Here is an 18411-nt window from a genome sequence, read left to right as displayed (position 1 = left end):
GATTTCCTCTCCTCACTTCTCCTCCTCCTCCTTATCTCCACCCCACAGCACCAGAGACTGTGGATCAGCTCACACAGTGAATACAAATACTGTGGGAGCCGCCGCCTACAGCTCTGACTCCAGGTCAGCTTCAGGACCTTTTACCTGACTACAGCTGTGTCTCAGTCCAGTGAGAGTTCAGGCTCTGAAGTCACCATGGTGGACAGCATGGACATGGAGAAGCAACAGAAGCGCTACTGCATCCGTGGTAAGCATGCAGTCATCATATGTGTGACGGTGGTGGTGTGCTCTTTGGCGGTGGGCCTCGGGGTGGGCCTCTCCAAGCCAGACACCACCACCCCCTCCATCCCGCCCCCCACAGCAGAGCCTCCCCAGCCCCCTCCGCCTGGCAGAGGGCCTTGCACGCCTTCCACCGACTCCAGCGGGGACTGGAAGAATTTCCGTCTGCCCAACTATGTGAAGCCGGTCCACTATGACCTGCTCCTGGAGCCGGACCTGGTCGACGACACCTACACGGGCACTGTGGACATCCAATTAGAGGTCAACAAGCCCACCCGCCATCTGTGGCTCCACATCAGGGAGACGTTTGTCAGCGCCATCCCCAGACTGAAGATGCTGAATGGCCAGGGGGGGCAGAAGGAGATCCCAGTGAAGAGCTGCTTTGAATACAAACCTCAGCAGTACGTGGTGGTGGAGGCCGCAGAGGAGCTGCCCGTCACCGGACCAGGGGAGCAGTACGTGCTGAGCCTGGACTTCCAGGGCTGGCTCAACGGCTCCGTGGTGGGGTTCTACAGGGTCATCTACAACGAGGAGGGGGTCACTAAGTAAGTGACAACACACACACACAACACACATGTTCACAGAACAAAGAGAAAAGAGAGCTCAGGTTCACATCCAGAGTCCAGGTTCACATCCAGGGTCCAGGTTCACATCCAGAGCCCAGGTTCACATCCAGGGTCCAGGTTCACATCCAGAGTCCAGGTTCACATCCAGGGTCCAGGTTCACATCCAGGGTCCAGGTTTACATCCAGAGTCCAGGTTCATGTTCACATCTAAGCTGTGTCCCACTTCAGGGGCCGCATCCTTTGAAGTCTTGGCCTTCGTAGCCATCGTAGACCGCAAAGGCGAAGTGAAATGAGACAGTCTGGCCTACAGAGAATTCCCGCTTTACGTCACCAACTGTTCCCACCCATACTGTTGTGTCACACAGCCCCCACTCCTGTCACCTAGCAACCTTGACCGCTTGGGTTGTGGTTGTACCGTCTTCATTGCGAACTTTATTTGATATTTCAATTATTTCAATTCATTTTTCAGCCAGTCTCTCAAGTAGAGAGAACAATCTGTTCATCCTCTCCTCTGCCTCTCTCTGCAGCCTCATGTCCTCTGTGATGAACTGTAACACCTTATCATCTCTTTCTCTTTCTTTCTGCTGCTCCTGACTGACTTCTCCTCAGTCTCTTCCCCCTCATCCTCCTCCTCCTCCTCCTCCTCCTCCTCCTCCTCTTCCACTGCTGCACTTGGCCCTGGTGTGTCCTCAGGGATGGAGGCAATCAGGACAGGGGGGGTGATGAAATGACTCTGTCCCAACACCTCATCCATTAGGAGAAACCAAGGCCAAGTAGCAGTGGTGGGGTTCCCGCTCACTCCCTCTCCTGACCCTGGAAAACCTACAATCCTAACACAGAGGAAACCAAACATGGCAGTGACAAAAGACAGCAGCAAAACTAATTTCAGCAAAAGTGTGTTTATTAACTTGTATGATTAAAACAAATAATTTAATATCACGAGTCACCTTCCCCAGCAGGCACATTTTCTCAAGACTTGTCCTTACGGAGAGAAAACAAGAGAACCAACCATGTTAACACTGGGATGCAAATATAGGGAGATTGGGAAAGATACAGGACAGAAAACAAAAGAGAAATATTTTACTTGGATACAATTTTTTGGATTGTGACTATGTGACAATCATGGTTGGCTTCCGTGTGACAGAGTGATGGTGAAGTGGATCAGTGTGATGTGTATCTCCTATAGTCTGTTTGTTAATAGTCTGACTGCAGCTACAATCCTACAGCAGCTGCAGACGGAGACACAGTCATCAGGCTGTCAGAAAACAAAGTAACAGAGCAGTAATATCATGCACAACACTGAGTCAGATGTTTATGTAATGAACTGTTATTATCTCACTATGCACTGATATCAGTTAATGATGGTGTTTGTTCAGCCTGGCAGCGCCTCACAAACAGCACGTCTCAGAACTGTTGGTGTCTAAAGGTTTAATCCCACAAGTGTTCCCGCTCTGAAGGATAGAACAAGCCCACATATACTGTCATCAAAGACAAGACCAGGCTGAAGCTGCTCATTCTGGTAGGGGGGTCTAGACCAGACCAGACCAGACCAGACCAGACCAGACCAGGGGCTTGTTCACAAAGATATTTTAGACTGGTCTGTAGTGTCGGTCCAGTCTTGGTTTGGCTCACAGTACAGCTCAGTATAATGTTTCCCAAAAATAAACACTGACTCATTTTAAGCCACAAACATTGGAAACCTTACCCATTTTTCTTTTTATTGTTTCACTCTTCAAGTTAAATGCCCTTGTAACTTGAATTCTTCCATAAGACAAACATTTTCTGCTGGGGTAAACAGAGGTGATTGGTTTGATGCAGTTCGGCCATTTTTTTCATTTTGAAAGAAGTCTTAATTTACCCAGAATTCATTGTACAGCTTAAGATAGTCAAGCACTGAACTGCTTTGTGCAACAAGTGAATATAGGCATCTACCTGAAGTCTGACTAGGCTGACTAGGCTGAGTTTAGTTCTTGACTATCTTAAGCCGGACTGTGGTACAATGAATTCTGGGTAAATTAAATGGCCGACCGAATCCAACCGCTGAGCTCCATTTACCCCAGCAGAAAATGTTTGTCTATTGGAAGAATTCGACAGTTACAAGGACGTTTTCCTTTGGAAATTCAGTGAAGAGTGAAACAATAAAAAGAAAAACCTGATATGAAAAAAAAATGCTTTCTCTTCTCTTTGCTCTCTCCATAACAATGTTAGCAAACCACAAATTATGTTATTATTCCTTCCAGTTTTTGTTGTTCGTGCTAGTGGTTAGCGCAGGTGTCGTTGATTGTTACCATGGTTGAGTTAGCCTGGGGGTAAGCTGTCTAATGTTTTTTTCGTTAAACTTGTCAGTGTTTATTTTTGTGAAACAGCATCAACAAGAACAGAAACAGAAACATCAACTCTCATTCAACATATCAATAAATCTTTCTAATGGCTGTTTAAGTGTGTTTTTATTCTCTATGTCCCACAAAACCAACATTTTCAGAACAAGAAATGAGAAAGTAATGAAGATTAATTCATAATTGACCTTGAAAACAGAAATTGAATAAATCAATCCCAGTGGTCTTCATCAGACCATGTGAAGCAGAGACGTACAGTAGATTTTCTGTTTTCCACATAAATTCAAACCACATTTCAAATCTTCAAGGGCAAAATGGTAAAAATGACTCAACACACACATCACCCACCATATTTTATCAGTCCACACTGTCTAATGTAAAGCTCTTGGTGTCAAACACTTCCAGGTGGAATAATAATTTGCTTCTGACCTCCAGAAAAATTGCTGCAACTGATCATGAGCCAACAGACGCCCGCAAGTCGTTCCCCTGCTTCGATGAGCCCAACAAGAAGGCCACGTTCAAGGTCTCCATTGTTCATGATGCTCATTATGAAGCTCTGTCCAACATGCCAGTCGAGGTAGGACTCAAGTCAACAGTGATAAACATTTCTCCAGCAGCATCACCCAGGACAGCACTGGATTTGTCCTCATCCACAAAATCCTTCTGTCCTGTCAAAGTCAACCATAATAACACATCTGAATTAGCCTCTAAGTCTATTACATTTATAACACTGTACTGAAACAGACAACACAAGAACAATGCTGCTGTTTGGGTCTTCTACATGTAACATGAATGGGATAGACTTTCAGCATCGTATCATGTATCCAAGAGAGCAAAATAAATCTGGTCCATACTTGGGCCACATGTTTGTTTTTCTTCTGGCCCAGTGTCATGCCAGTTCCATGGCCCAAATCTGGCCCATATTGTCAGATGCTACTTTCACATCTGGACCACTTCTGGCATGCACACAGAAAATCTTCCAGCTGTCAGTCATTACCACAGGATAACAACCAGAATCTGCCCAGATGTGGAAGTGTATGGGCCAGACTTGGGCTGATGACCCAGGCATATGTTGGGCCAGAAGTTTCATTTTGCTGTCTGTGATGAGGTGATCATGTGTATGTTTTAGATGGTTTTACAGCTTTCTACTTTTAACTCTGATCAGTTGAGATCAGTGGTTCTCAACCTTTTCCAACTCATGGCCCACTTGAAAATCTCTAACATTTTGGCATCCTACATCTGACCCCGTAACAATACGAACGTTAATGATGACATTCAGATCTGAGCTGAAAGCAGGAGAAACATGTAGAAGGCTCAATTTTTCTTTTTTGTTTGACAGTGCTAACCAACTATCTATTTTGATCCTCCAAAATAGATATCCTCCTCCCTCCTTTGTCATGGATGTAATGTTTTATCAGACTGAGATAGCAAACAAGTATACCATGTGGTCCGACAACATAAAAGTTCCTATCATTGGCTAATCACAGTGATAGACCTTAATACAGGAGGGAAAAAAACAATGAAAACATTTCTAATCTTTAGTATTTAAAAACATTATTTATATTTTTAATTTATGTATTTTTTATAATTACATTTTTTCACCAAAATTGTTCTGTTGTGCAAATCTAAGTTGGCCCACTTGCAAAACCTTCCCCCTGGTGGAGGGTTGGGAATCAGAATAGAGTTACAGTTACTGAAACCTGTCTGTCATGGAAATGGTCTATCACAGCAGCCTTGTTTAGTTTTTTTAATTTTGCCTTAATTATTTTACTTTTTTTTATTGCGTTAATTCAAGTCATTTTGACTGGGGAGAAGAGCCATGTGAAAAATCCTCAAAAGTCACAATCCACTAATAACTACTAATAATGACTGCTTTGAGTTCCTTGATGTACTGAGATACTTGCTAGTAAAACTGTTCATAATCCTGTTGGCCTCCTGTTGGCTGCTGGAGGTGGAGTGAGTATTTCCATGGTTGAGCTGAACAAAAACCAAAGACAGAGGAAGCCAGGCTCGGAGTGAACACTGTGAATACCAAACAGCAGAAGGATCAATCTTGTGCCTCTGTTTTGGGGCTCGGGGGTTCCACCCTCTACAGGCTGAGTGACACCCACAGTAACCCATTAGCCTTTTGCTCCGCCTCTACAGGGCACCCCTCAAAATCTGCTTGACAACAAACTGAAGACATCTTTCGAGAAGTCCATCCCAATGAGCACCTATCTGGTGTGTTTCGCAGTGCACCAGTTTAAACACGTGGAAAGAAAATCTGCTCGAGGAATTCCTGTGAGTTCACCATCACGTGTTACAATAAAGCACTGTTCAAATGAAACTAATAGATGTAAACTGTCAGGCACATCCTGATACACACACTCACACCTGTGTGTTTTGTCTTCCTCTGCTGTCACAGCTGAGGATTTATGCTCAGCCCAGTCAGCTGAAAACAGCAAAGTATGCAGCCGACACCACCAAGGTCATCTTTGATTACTTTGAGGAATACTTCAACATGACGTACTCCATCCAAAAACTGGGTAAGTTTAGATAAACTGCTTCATGTTAATGGAAACCTCTTATCACTACACAGTGATCACAGTGAGATACATGCTTTGTTTCTGGGGTCACAGTGTGTTCATAATAAGAATGACAAGTCTAACAGTTAGTGGCTTCAGTTTTATTCTAGAGTGTTGACTATTCCAAATAAATGTGGATGTCGGACAGTGCATCATAGCCCATCTGTGCTGATAAAATACTCAAAAACAGAATAATGCACCTGGGTACAGCACTGATTTTAGAATTATGGGACTGAGCAGAATTGTTTATTTACACCCATCAATGTAAAATAAGTAACATATATTTGTTTGTATATTTGTTGGAATATCAGACACATTTACAAGTTATTTACGACCTCATGCAGAGGTAATAACCCTCACTTATTCCAGAGATTTAAATCAGACAGTCCAAAGCCTTCCAACATATATCAAACAGTCATCGGCATACAGAGATGTACTGTATGGTTGTTTGTGGACAGTGATGGGATCATGATGCTGAGCAAGTGATTATGGTGATAAGGCAAGCAATAAAGGTGAAAGAATACAACCATTTCATTCTCATAAAGCCTCAGTTACTGTAAATGCATGAATCACTCATTCACAGCCCAGAGAGTAATTTATGATACCAGTTGGAGTAAGGACATCCATGTGCAGTTTAATGTCAGTGTGAAGCCAGACCCAGTGGGTCTTTATAATGTTTCACAGTACTGAAGTTTCGCAGTATTGACCTCCCAAGATAAGGACCCCATGCTGGGATAGGCTCCAGCCCCCCCGCGACCCTACTAGAGGATAAGCGGTAGAAAATGAATGAATGAATGATAAGGACCCCACAGAAATGAATCATGTCCAGTAGTAATTGTCCTAATGAAAGCAAAAGCATCTTAAAGCTAGTTCCACTGAAAACAAGCTGTTTATCAGTTCCTCTGTGAGTTCAGCAGCTGAAAAGTCATCAAATCTGTGCATGAGAACTTCAGTACATATAAACTCTCATGGGTACTGTTGATCAATAAAGTTCATGGTAATCTACTCAGTTGATCTTAATCTTTCTTGTGTACAAGAGGGAAACGTGTTCTACTGAAGGTGCTAGAAGAAAGATCAGTGTTTCATATTTCATATTTCATCTGATGGCTATATTGCTGGTATATGTCAAGATAATATCTCACAGTGACATAATGCAGTGACGCCATAAAAAACATGACAAGGTCTTACTTCTGTGGGATCTCTGCGTTGTCTCAATCCAGATAAGATAGCCATCCCTGACTTTGGGACCGGTGCCATGGAGAACTGGGGCCTGATCACCTACAGAGAGACCAACCTGCTGTATGATGAGAGCCAGTCTTCCTCCTACAACAAGCAGCGAGTGGCCAGTGTTATCGCCCACGAGCTGGTTCACCAGGTACCACTGTCTAGTTACTTATTACTAACTTTGTTTTATTTGTGTAATGGAACCACATGCTGCACGTGTCAGAATCTAGAAGTGGCATCCAAGACTTTACACACTGGACATGTTTTTCACTTTGCTATTCTGCATATGTCTAAAAGATTACACAAATGGTGTACTCTTTTTAAGTACTTATACTTGAGTATTTCTATTGTATCCTGCTTTATACTTCTTCTTCACTATATTTCATGTCCAAGCATTGCCACTCTACAGGAGTGGCATCTACTACAGTGGTTCCCGACCATTTCCAACTCATGGCCCACTTGAAAATCTCAAAAATTTTGGCTGCCCACATCCGACAACTTAAAAATATGGAGGCCAAATGATACATTCCCACAGCACTTTTTATTTTAAATAACGGTCAAACATTCAGGACTGAACTGAGAGCAGAGGAAACATGTAGGAAGCTCCACAGTCTCCACTCTGGTTTATCACAGAGGCTTTAATACAGGCAGGAATTTTAAAAGTTTGTTATGTTTTTAAAGATCTTTTCAATAAAAAAAATATTGATATTTTATAATTCATAATATTTACACAAATAATCACAAACTCTGTTGTATGACGTTTATTTAAATATTTGTGGGACTTGTAAGAATTAGGAATTTAGTCCATCTATCCAAACAAGCTTCAATAACATACACTGGTAAACCTGGTACTGTGTTTATACAGTATTAAACTCTGTCACCCAGAGGACACATTCAAAATGAACCACCATTGATCCCTCACTGCTGTATCTTTGAATAGTTCATAAAACTTTATTGACTGCCTCATGACATCTTATCTGTCATCACCATGTAACAGCTGATATGCTGGAAAGATTTGTTCCCATCATGCATCATAAAAAGCTTGAACAATAACACATTAGGGATTTTAAACATTTACAGTTGGGAACTCTGAACTCTCTATGTGAAATAAAGATAAAAGCATTGTCAAAAGAACAGTGAGCTGATTTGATGGATTTGTTTTTTTTCCCATCACGTGGTTGCATCAAACTGATAACAGTCTGTTTCATGTTTGGAACACACTGAGTTTCTACTGCTCCTTCACTCAACTGGTCTCAGTGAGCTCCATCCATCCTGAACTGGTAACTGGTTTTAGTGTAGTCCATCCACCTCAAGGTTGGATGTGTTGTTCACGCTGAAGCTTTTCTACTCAACACAGCTGTAAAGAATGGTTATCTGAGTGACTATAGTCTTTCTGTCAGCTCTAACCAGTCTGCCCATTCTCCTTTGACCTCTGACCTCTCTCATCAACACAGAGCTGCTGCTCACTGGATGCTTTTGTTGTTGCTCCATTCTGAGTAAAAACTGAGTGAAAATCCAGGAGAACAGCAGTTTGAGAAACACTCAGACCAACAATCATGAAGCTCAAAGTCACTGAGGTCACATGTTTCTATGTTTCCTCATTAACTGAAGCTCCTCACCTGGATCTGCAGGAGTTTATACACTGCTGACACATGATTGGCTGATGATTAAATGCCTGAATAAGCAGGTGTACAGGTGTTCCTAATAAAGTGCTTGGTGTGTTTATAGTCCATCAACAACTTTTCTCAACAAAATTGAATATGAGAGATTTACACTGAAGCTCACAGTGGTCTGCCCCTCACTGTTTTCAATGGTAGACACTGATCCAGATTGAAACCTGCCAGGATATAGATTCAATTCCATACACACCTTCCTTTGTTTGGACCCTTAAAGCTCATGTTCATTGTCTTTTTCCAGTGGTTTGGGAACATAGTGACGATGGACTGGTGGGATGACCTCTGGCTGAATGAGGGCTTTGCCAGTTTCTTTGAGTACGTTGGTGTGGAGAGAGCTGAACCTACATGGGGCATGGTGAGTCTTCGTTTAACCATCAGTCACACTGACAATAGACCAGTCATGTTGAGGATTGCTCATTAACTGTTGTCCACAGCGAGACATCATGATCATCAGCGACGTGCTTCCTGTGATGGTGGATGATGCCCTCCTCTCCTCTCACCCAATCATTGTGAACGTGTCCACCCCAGCAGAGATCACCTCCGTGTTTGATGGCATCTCATACAGCAAGGTATGACCGCCGGAAAACCTCAGTGTAATGTTCAGAATACCTTGATTCCTGTGGAAACCATGACAAATCAACACAGACAAACAGTATCATGGAAATTATCCAACTCTTTGCAGGGAGCGTCCATTCTTCGGATGCTGGAGGACTGGATGGGTAAAGACATGTTCAGAGACGGCTGTCGGGTAAGGCGAACATTGCTGCAGCTTCATGACAGATCATTGCCAACGATTAATGTTCATTAAAGGCTGTTTCTGTTTGTTTTTAATTCTTTTTCATCTTTCACCAGAAATATTTGAAAGACTACTACTTCAATAACGCCAAAACAGCCAACTTCTGGGCATCACTTGCCAGTGTGAGTTTGAGCTTTATCAGTTTTATCCTCAGTTTCTGTGCAAGGCCAGATTGATGTTATGAATGTGAGCTCAGAAGATGGATGTGATGTGTCATGTCTGAGTGTTAAGTACAGAACTGGAGTCAGGACAGCTTAGCATAAAAACAGTTTGCCTCAAGATGTCCAAAGTTCAAAAATACACGTACCATCACCTGGAAAAGCTCAGTGATTCACAATCTTTACTCAGAGATAACAATTAGTGGTTTTAAAAGGAGTCATCAGCTCAAACTACTTCCTGATAAACAGAAGTGTATCCATCCACTTAGTGCTTCTGTACAGTGTCTCCCCCTACTGTATAGCGTGGGTTGTTATTGGCTCATACGCTCACTGTGCCAAGAGACAGTTCCAGTACACAACCCCTTCTCTGTTTGTGTATGGAATAAAAAATGTTAATCAGTGAGCCTCAGATGTGATGGACAGAGCCAGACTAGCTCCTTCCCCTTGCTTCTAGTCTTTATGCTATGCTAGGCTAACCACATCCTGACTCCAGCTCTGTGATCAATCTGAATCTCACACACAGACAGAAAAAAACATTTGTCTGTAACTTTCACACTTTCACCTCTCTGTACTCAGGTGAGTGGCTTGCCTGTTGCAGAGGTGATGGACACATGGACCAATCAGATGGGTTATCCTGTGCTGGACCTGTCTGTCTCAGAGACGAATGCCAAACTGAGCCAGAAGCGTTTCCTCCTGGATCCTCAAGCTGATGCCAGCCTGCCCCCCTCACCTCTTGGGTAAGAGGATAGAAATAACAAATCCTCAGAGCTGTGTAGAAGTGGATTACGATGGTATTTGTTCTATTTTGGTAATATTACCCATCAAACACTGCAAAAAGACTAAAGGCTGATAAATACTGGCTAGCTGCATGAAGTTGCTGTGTTCATGTTCATTCTTTCATACATAGCAGTGAGCAGAAGTCAGTCATTTGTTACTGACAAGAAGAAAACTACTAAGTCTTTCTTTAACTTCTCGTGTCTTCACTCTCAACAAGCTCCACCGGCTACAACGTAACCTTAAAGCCTACGCATGTAGTTGCCATAGATCTGGTGCGCCTGTAAATGATCATCACTGCCACTAGATGTCGCACTCGACCACCAGCATCTCAGACCACAACAAGTAGCCGTCACTAATGAACAGACATGTAACATTATGAACCATTAAGTTACTGACACATGGATGAGAAGAAATAACTGTTCTGAGTCCAGCTGGACCCTCTCAGTAAAACCAGACCAGTATTTGCTCCATGGTCGGACTGGGAAGGAAATTCAGCCTTGGACTGATCCACTAGGACCGGCCACACAAATGACACTGATGGAGCCGGTAAAGACTTTAAAAACTTTATGTTTTGACAGTCTGAGTTGAAAGCCCTCAGTCCAGTCCACCTGTGCTCTGGTCTCATCTTTCTTTGTCTGAGGCCTCTTTAGATTTATTTTAGGTTTCTTCTTCAGTGAGGGAAATTATGAAAGGTCGCACTCACCTGAACGCTGCGTATTGCACTGAGCCATTTCACTTGTGGGCAGAGCCTGTGTCTGTGGGGAGGACCAACGGTTCACTAACATGCACACGATACCAGAGCGGCTACCAAAACAAAGAACAGAGAAACTCAGATTACAACACACAAAGAGTGGGTGTGACACAGAAGAAGAAATCCAGCTTTAGAGACCAGCTGTTGAACATAGCATAGCATCTAAGCAGCTAAAGTGCCAGAACTTTTTCCAAAGCAGAGTCATGAAAGATGATAACTGCAGCTTTGAACAATTAAATGAAAATGTATGGTTTAAAGGTTTAAAGTGAATGTGCTTCTGTTACAGGTACAAATGGATGATCCCAGTGAAATGGCACTCTGTGAAAAGTGACAAGAATATGTTGTCCATGTTTAACAAGAGCAGCACAGGTAGTGTGATCAATAATCAGCTTTTAAACCAGTCAGTGAAGTGTGTCAAATTTGATCTATCTCCTCATAATGGCACCTAATAGTTAAACAGGGGAGAAAGAATAATACACTTGATCCAGTTCAAATATCCATTTCCACACACTAACTACTGACTGTTGATTATCAGAGCACGTCATCAGTGACTACTCTCCCTCTGTGGACGGTCTGCTGAAAGTCAACAATGATCACATTGGATTCTACAGAGTCAACCACGACAACCTCATGTGGACCGCCATCAGTCAGCAGCTTCAGAACAACCACACGGTAAAGCTGTCCTCAGAGACGTCTGCTGTCGTGTTGTTTTTACAATGTTACACGCAGGGATTTTCAGAATAAAGTTCAAATATTTAAAGGAAAAAGTTGTAATGTTTAGAGACTAAAGTCATTTTGTAATCAAAATCTATATAAGAAAAAACTAAAACTAAACATAACAGAATTTTGGCTGGCTTTATTTTATAACATTATCTTCTTATATTAAACTTTTTCCTCATAACTTTATAACTTAGAGATATTGAAACTTTATTCTCCAGAACCTAAGAAAAACAGTGACCCTTTATACCTTTATTTTCATTCTCTTAAACCTATATTAAATCAATTGTAGGTTTAAAACTAACAGACACAGGTATATTATTTAAAAAATGATTATTATTTAAATTTACATTTACCTTGGATGCTAACTTCATCTTCTGTTTGACTCACTTTTCTGTCTGAAACAGGAGTTTGACGCTGCTGATCGTACGAGCTACATTGATGATGTTTTTGCACTTGCAAGGTGAGAGTTCCCTCAGATCAAACACCGTCTGAACTTTCACGTCTCCGGTCATTTACAGAGACTGTAAACCCTGCTTCCTCTCTCTATTCAGGGCAGACATCATAGATTATGGTAATGCCTTCAATCTCACCATGTACCTGAAGAATGAGACTGATTACATTGTCTGGGACCGCCTGGCCTCCTCTATCGCCTATGTCCGGGACATGCTGTCAGGCAACGCTACGATCTACAAGAAGTTCCAGGTGAGCAGGCGGCCGGTCCGTCCGGGTGTAAAAGATGTCTCATTTCAAACATCATATCACCATTACGTTTAATTGTGATCTAAATTTTCAACCAACCATCTCAGCAAAATCAACACGTCATTTTTTTTTTTTTGCATTCTATGAAACATTTTAGTTTAAATCATAAATCAATATATATCATTCATTACACCACAGCTGTGGATGGTGTTCAAAGGTTAATTGCACTAAGAGTTCAAAGCAGGAAACACCTGTATTGGATACAAACAAATAATAAGTTACGATATGAATTTTAATATTTACAGCACAACTAAGTGAAGATACCGGTTTCTTCACCTAATTTTCCAAGAACGCTCAACACACTGCAACTTAAGAAAACACATGCAAACAGACAAAACACAAATATATACATATATATGGAAACACATACATACATACAGTATATATATATATATATATATATGGTCCAGTAATCACTTGTACTCCTCGAAACAGTTGAAGTGGATCAGTGAGGTTTTGTGTAGTTTCCCTGTGCTGATTAAGAACCATGTTCTTCTTTCTTTCCTCTAGAAACTCTTCCGTGATCATGTGAAACAAATCTCTACACAACTTGGATGGAATGATACTGGCACACAGACAGAGAGGTACACCAGGACCCATCACACAACTACACCAGCCACTCTCATGTCCATCACAGACAACACCTCAGGTCTCCCCCTGGTCTGATCAGTGAGCGGCTGTCAATGAACATGTGTCTTACCCATGCACTACTTTATCAGCTGATGTAAGATGGTGGTTTGGATGTGTGTGGCAGGTTACTGAGGGAGACCGTGCTCAGTCTGGCCTGCCAGATGGGGGATGAAGAGGCTCTGAAAGAAGCCTCTCGTATCTTTGACCAATGGATCGATGGAGGTCTCGGGTAACAACACTCTGCTGTTTTATTCCTCACACACAGATAATAAAGTATTCTACAGTAACAGACCTGCAACTGGAATGTGTTGTATTTTAATCATTTGTGTGCATAACCAGCAGAATGAACCACATGACATCAAGAACTATTGCTCTTTGATTCATCCTGACCTGATATTTACTGGTGATGCTTTAAAAAACAACTGTGTGTTGTGTCACATGAAGTGTTTCCTCTCTGGTGACATGACCTCAAAGTCTCCTGACCCCTCTGACCTGCAGCAGCGTGGCGGTGAACCTCAGGCTGCTGGTCTACCGGTACGGCATGAAGAACTCCGGCAATGTGGCCAAGTGGAACACCATGTTCCAGAAGTACAAAGACTCGTCTCTGGCTCAGGAGAAGGACAAGCTGCTGTATGGACTGGCTTCTGTGGAGGACGTCCACCTTCTCTACAAGTAAGCAGAACGTCTCAACTATACACAGCGTCCAATCTGATAACCTTCCACTGCATTCTAGCCCTGCTGAGATCACGTGTGCGGTACTACAGTGGGTATACCTAACGGTGACATCACCTGGAACCAGAGATGAGCCAATAGTGGATGGACACATGGACATCCTGTTTTTACCTGCAGATGCCAGAGATTTATTTTTTGTAAAGCTGCACTTGGTTTAACCATAACAGAAAGCTTTGTTGTTACAAAATCTTCTTCAAATGGTTTGAATCATGTGTAAATATTCAGACGTATCTGTGGTGTTTCAGGCTGGGGCTGTGTGTCCGCTCACGTTAAATGCAGACACGCACTTTGTCCCACTGCTCACTGGATGCTGGCAGTGATGCAGGTTTATGGTTTGCACAACACAGATGAGATGTGGCTGTTTTTTCCCCTGATGTCTCACTGTGGACAGAGGTCTGTGTTTTAACCCTTGAGCGTCTTTAGGGACATTTTTCATTTTTTTTTTTTGATTCATAAAAAAAAACAACAGAGGTGTTATGTTAACAAACTGCATTTAAAGGATCAGAATCTTCAAAGAGATTGAATGTTTGGTAGTTATGATCAGGACAGAAAAATTCATTCAGTGAAAGTGTAAAATAATATTAATATATTATATTTTTATTACAGTCTTTTTATTCTTTTTATACACATATTTTTTTCCTCTGAGGTCACAAGTGTGAGCTTTGGTTTTAAATCTGACACAACACAAAAAATAATAATGCATCAAAGTCAATGTTGTTGCTAATCACTGACAATCCCAGTATATGGAAAACAACAGTGGCGTTATGTTTTCAGGTTGTCTGTCCCTCTGTCCCATTCTTGTGAACGCAATATCTCAGTAACGCCTTCGCAGAACTTCTTCAAATTTGGATTAACTGATGAAATTTCTGTGGTCAAAGGTCAAGGTCAGTGTGACCTCACAAACCACGATTTTGGTCACAAATTCATACCCTAACTGTCACACAATTTAACTCAAATGTCAATAAGGATAAAATGAAGTGATGGCATTTTAAATCCAAAAGGTCAAAGGTCAACTTCGCTGCACTCGGCCGGAGGCATTGACACTGTGAGTGAAGCTGTTGGTAGAGTCTGACCCGGTGCAGCTTCATTATGTGGAGAGAAACACCTCTGTTCTGCCCCACAGGCTCCTGGAGGCCACCAAGAATGAGAACGTGGTGAGGAGTCAGGACCTGTTCACCGTGGTGCGCTACGTGTCCTTAAACCCCCTGGGACAGAGCATGGCCTGGGACTGGACCACACTGAACTGGGACTATCTGGTCAACAGGTCAGTCAGTCCACCAAGACTCCACCCACAGCTGACAGAGACAGACAGGCTGAGACGTTTATCAACTGAAGCTTTACGCTGCATTAGCTCTTCGACAGAGAAACACGATGTCTGACGGACTGTACTATCAGTGTCGGGGGCCACTTCACCATGTTGCAGGTTCACGAGCCACTTAGCGTCTTCGCTTTGACTTGAATCCAACTGTCCTGTGAAAACCCAGTGCACCCACAGGTCCACCCACCTCAGACCTGTACACACTGATGACGTTATAGAGGGAGGTGGAGAATAAAACATTCTCTATGTTCTCTGGTCATTGAAGTCATAGTTCTGGACAGCATTTTAATCATCAGGGAGAAACGAGATGTGGTCAGTAATGGACAGAGATGTTTGGCAGGACAAGACCAGGAGAGAGAGCCAAAGGCCTCCCCGGGGGGAGAGGTGAAGGGGGGGGGGGGCTGAGACACAGATATTATTCAGTTTGACTTATACTTCCCAAGGAAATGATAACATCCAACATCCATAAAACTGCCTCGAAACAAGAGGAGAGACCCTGAGAACATTCAGATGGTAAAATAGGAATAGGAGTCCAGAACCTTTAATGGTCATTGATCATTTTCATCATCATTTTTTTTATTTTCCTTTCATCATTATTTTAGTTTGAAACCAAAAACTAATTCATATGGGTTTTTTTTTATTTTTTAATTCTAAACCAAAAACAAAATCACATGCTCTATTCGTTTTTCTCATTTGGCAGAGACAGTCGATTGGTGGACAGACAGGAAAAGGAAGTGAAGTGTAAAAAAAAAAAAGTCCAAAAATAAAAGCCCAGAGGACATAAAAGTGTAAGCAAGCACAGGATCTAACACAGGGTAATGTTTGAAGATAGACAGATCCATGTGATGTTTGATGCTGTGACAAAATATAACACAGTCACACAGTCAGAGGCTTTTCACAGGCCACGTGTTACCAGCTTGTTTCTAAACCCTTTCTGCTCGTGTGGACTGGAAACGGCCTCACAGCTCCATGAGCTGATGCAAATAGCAAATATAACCGTAAGCTAAAAATATCCAAAAACTGTTCTATGGACTTAATATCGCAACATGATTACGTCAGCTCTGACTTTAGCTGTGACTCACACAGTCACAAACCTGACCTCTTGTTGTCATAAAATGATTCCAGGGTGTGTTTGGAGGAAGACTGCAGCACCATGTGACCCTGTATCAGCTGATGAGGATGAAAGCTGTTAAAGTGACTAAACATGTGTCTGAATAAAGAAGATAAGATAAGACTAAAAACAGAACTGCGAAGTTCAGTCAGATTAGGTTAGAACCCAAAACCATGTCACCTCGTTTTACATCAAAACTACATCGTGTTGTAGTTGTCGACCTTCAGTCAAACATGTTTGTGTTCATCTGTGTTTACCTGGTGGTGGTCCTGAACGTCCTCTGTTCACAGGTACACCATCAACGACAGGAACCTCGGTCGTCTGCTCAGTCGAATCACCACCACCTACAACACAGAGCTCCAGCTGTGGAAGGTCAGCTGTTTCCTTTGCTCTGTGTGTGTGTGTGTGTGTGCGTGTGTGTGTGTGTGTGTGTGTCAGGAACCTGTACACTTAATATGAAATCCTATATTCATATTATAATGATACAAATGTGTGTTTTAGAAGGAAAATGAATCTCTGGTCCAGTTTTATAACCAGGAAATGAGTTCACAGTTGAGTCTATTTTTGGCACTGTAAACACTTTTATATAGAGAAGATATAAAGAAGCTGCTACAGGAAACAGTCTTGTAAAGGGAGGGAAACACTATCTCAAGGGGAACGGACTTCCACGCAACACCAGCATGTTTTTCAGAGCCTCACTATGCACGTTGTGTAGGACTCCACAAATTATGCAAGGGCCCCACCTCCCCCCCTGTCAACGTGGGCATCACTTTTCAGGAGAGGAGGACACAGACCGATCCTAAAAAACTGATCAGGACTCGTTGAGGAAATCGATAAAGAATCAGACCAAAAAGCAAATCAACGAAAGGGTATCACTGAACGACGGCTGTGAGCAAGATATAATATCTGGTTTTGTCAATAGAGGTTGTCGGTTTGGGTCCAGGTCTCCGGTGACACGTGTCTCTCTGCTGGTCTTGTAGATGGAGCATTTCTTCGGTCTGACTCCAGATGCTGGAGCTGGGGAGATGCCCCGGAAGCAGGCCCTGGAGACGGTGAGGAACAACATCGCGTGGATCAGGAGGAACGGGGGCGAGATCGCGGGCTGGCTGGAGGCCAACGTGGCCTGAGACAGCAGCAGTGACTGGAGACAGGAACTCTGTAACTGAAGGACCAGATCATCACAGTCCCCTGCTGCTGTACATGTGGTCTTCTCCCAGTCAGTACGTACTGTACACGGGGAGTTCAGGCTGAGATTAGGTTCTGTTTGAGGAGGGGGGGGGGGGCAACAGTAAAAACAAATAACCACTTTCTTTCTTATGAGTTCTTTACATCAGTTAAATTCATTCCTCAACAGATCTAAGTCCAAGTCTGTGATCCACAAGAGTCCACGTCCAGTCTCAGTCCAGTCAGCAGAAACAGTCATGTTGTCATTTACTACTGCTGTCACTAATTAAACAGTGAGCTCCTGTTTCATGTAAATTAACTCTGATAGTTGTTGTACTGTGTTCTCTTATCATGTCGGTAAGAAGGTTGTTATTGATCACTGAAGATCTCTCATCTCTACTAACAATCATTTCTGATCCTGAAGGATATTTATAGTCTCTTCAATATTTTTTTGTAAAACTTTAACTTATATATATAAAAAAAAAAAAAAAAGCCTGAATTATTTTGTCACAAATACAAATGTTTGTATGATACTCTCTGTCGAACTGAATAAAAACTATTTTGAACGTTAGGTGTCGGACTTCTCATGATCACAGTGTAGGTTCATTATGAATATTATGTCTTCATCACGTTAACACAACGAGATTTTTCCTCAAAGGTTGGCCTGACAGTCTGTGCTGACAGGGCGAACCATTTTTATTCAAAGCACCTTTTGTCCAAAACACACGGCCTGTTCCACTACCAAGGCACCCGTGAGGGTTAGGCTTAGGGTTTGACTAGCTCGCAACATGTGCACCTTGGGGGTGTTTGCGTGCGTCATTCGTGGCTTGTCATGGCAGCTACACAACCA

At 42.5% G+C, this 18411-nt stretch overlaps 1 protein-coding gene across 2 annotated transcripts; it reads left to right on the top strand.

Moving 5' to 3' along the window:
- On the top strand, positions 1-18039 carry enpep (glutamyl aminopeptidase). 2 transcript variants are annotated; one of them, XR_002665293.1, is made up of 21 exons: positions 1-824; positions 3617-3758; positions 5327-5461; positions 5586-5706; positions 6966-7120; positions 8887-9000; positions 9080-9214; positions 9328-9393; positions 9498-9563; positions 10176-10336; positions 11414-11496; positions 11663-11799; positions 12252-12307; positions 12399-12549; positions 13117-13190; positions 13361-13465; positions 13735-13908; positions 15092-15232; positions 16688-16769; positions 17378-17617; positions 17752-18039. XR_002665293.1 is itself a non-coding variant. In XM_022751291.1 (20 exons), exons 1-20 carry the CDS (start codon positions 196-198, stop codon positions 17522-17524), a joined length of 2874 nt encoding a protein of 957 aa, XP_022607012.1. In that variant the 5' UTR covers positions 1-195; the 3' UTR covers positions 17525-18039. The 2 variants fall into 2 exon arrangements, 1 of the variants encoding a protein (XP_022607012.1); XM_022751291.1 differs by having other exon boundaries at positions 17378-18039.
- Positions 18040-18411: the final 372 nt, after the last annotated feature.

The sequence above is a fragment of the Seriola dumerili genome, unplaced genomic scaffold (genome assembly GCF_002260705.1).
Source record: "Seriola dumerili isolate Sdu_G_001 unplaced genomic scaffold, Sdu_1.0 BDQW01000149.1, whole genome shotgun sequence".
In the NCBI taxonomy this organism is placed as follows: domain Eukaryota; kingdom Metazoa; phylum Chordata; class Actinopteri; order Carangiformes; family Carangidae; genus Seriola; species Seriola dumerili.
The sequence above is the reverse complement of the archived record's forward strand: the minus strand, read 5'-3'. Positions and strand labels throughout refer to the sequence as shown.

Excerpts from the sequence above, each read along its gene's own strand:
- enpep (XM_022751291.1), top strand. The coding sequence starts at position 196 with ATGGTGGACAGCATGGACATGGAGAAGCAACAGAAGCGCTACTGCATC. Across the intron at positions 13,191-13,360 it reads ACTGGCACACAGACAGAGAG|GTTACTGAGGGAGACCGTGC; the intron begins GTACACCAGGAC and ends TGTGTGTGGCAG. Across the intron at positions 15,233-16,687 it reads TGGGACTATCTGGTCAACAG|GTACACCATCAACGACAGGA; the intron begins GTCAGTCAGTCC and ends CTCTGTTCACAG.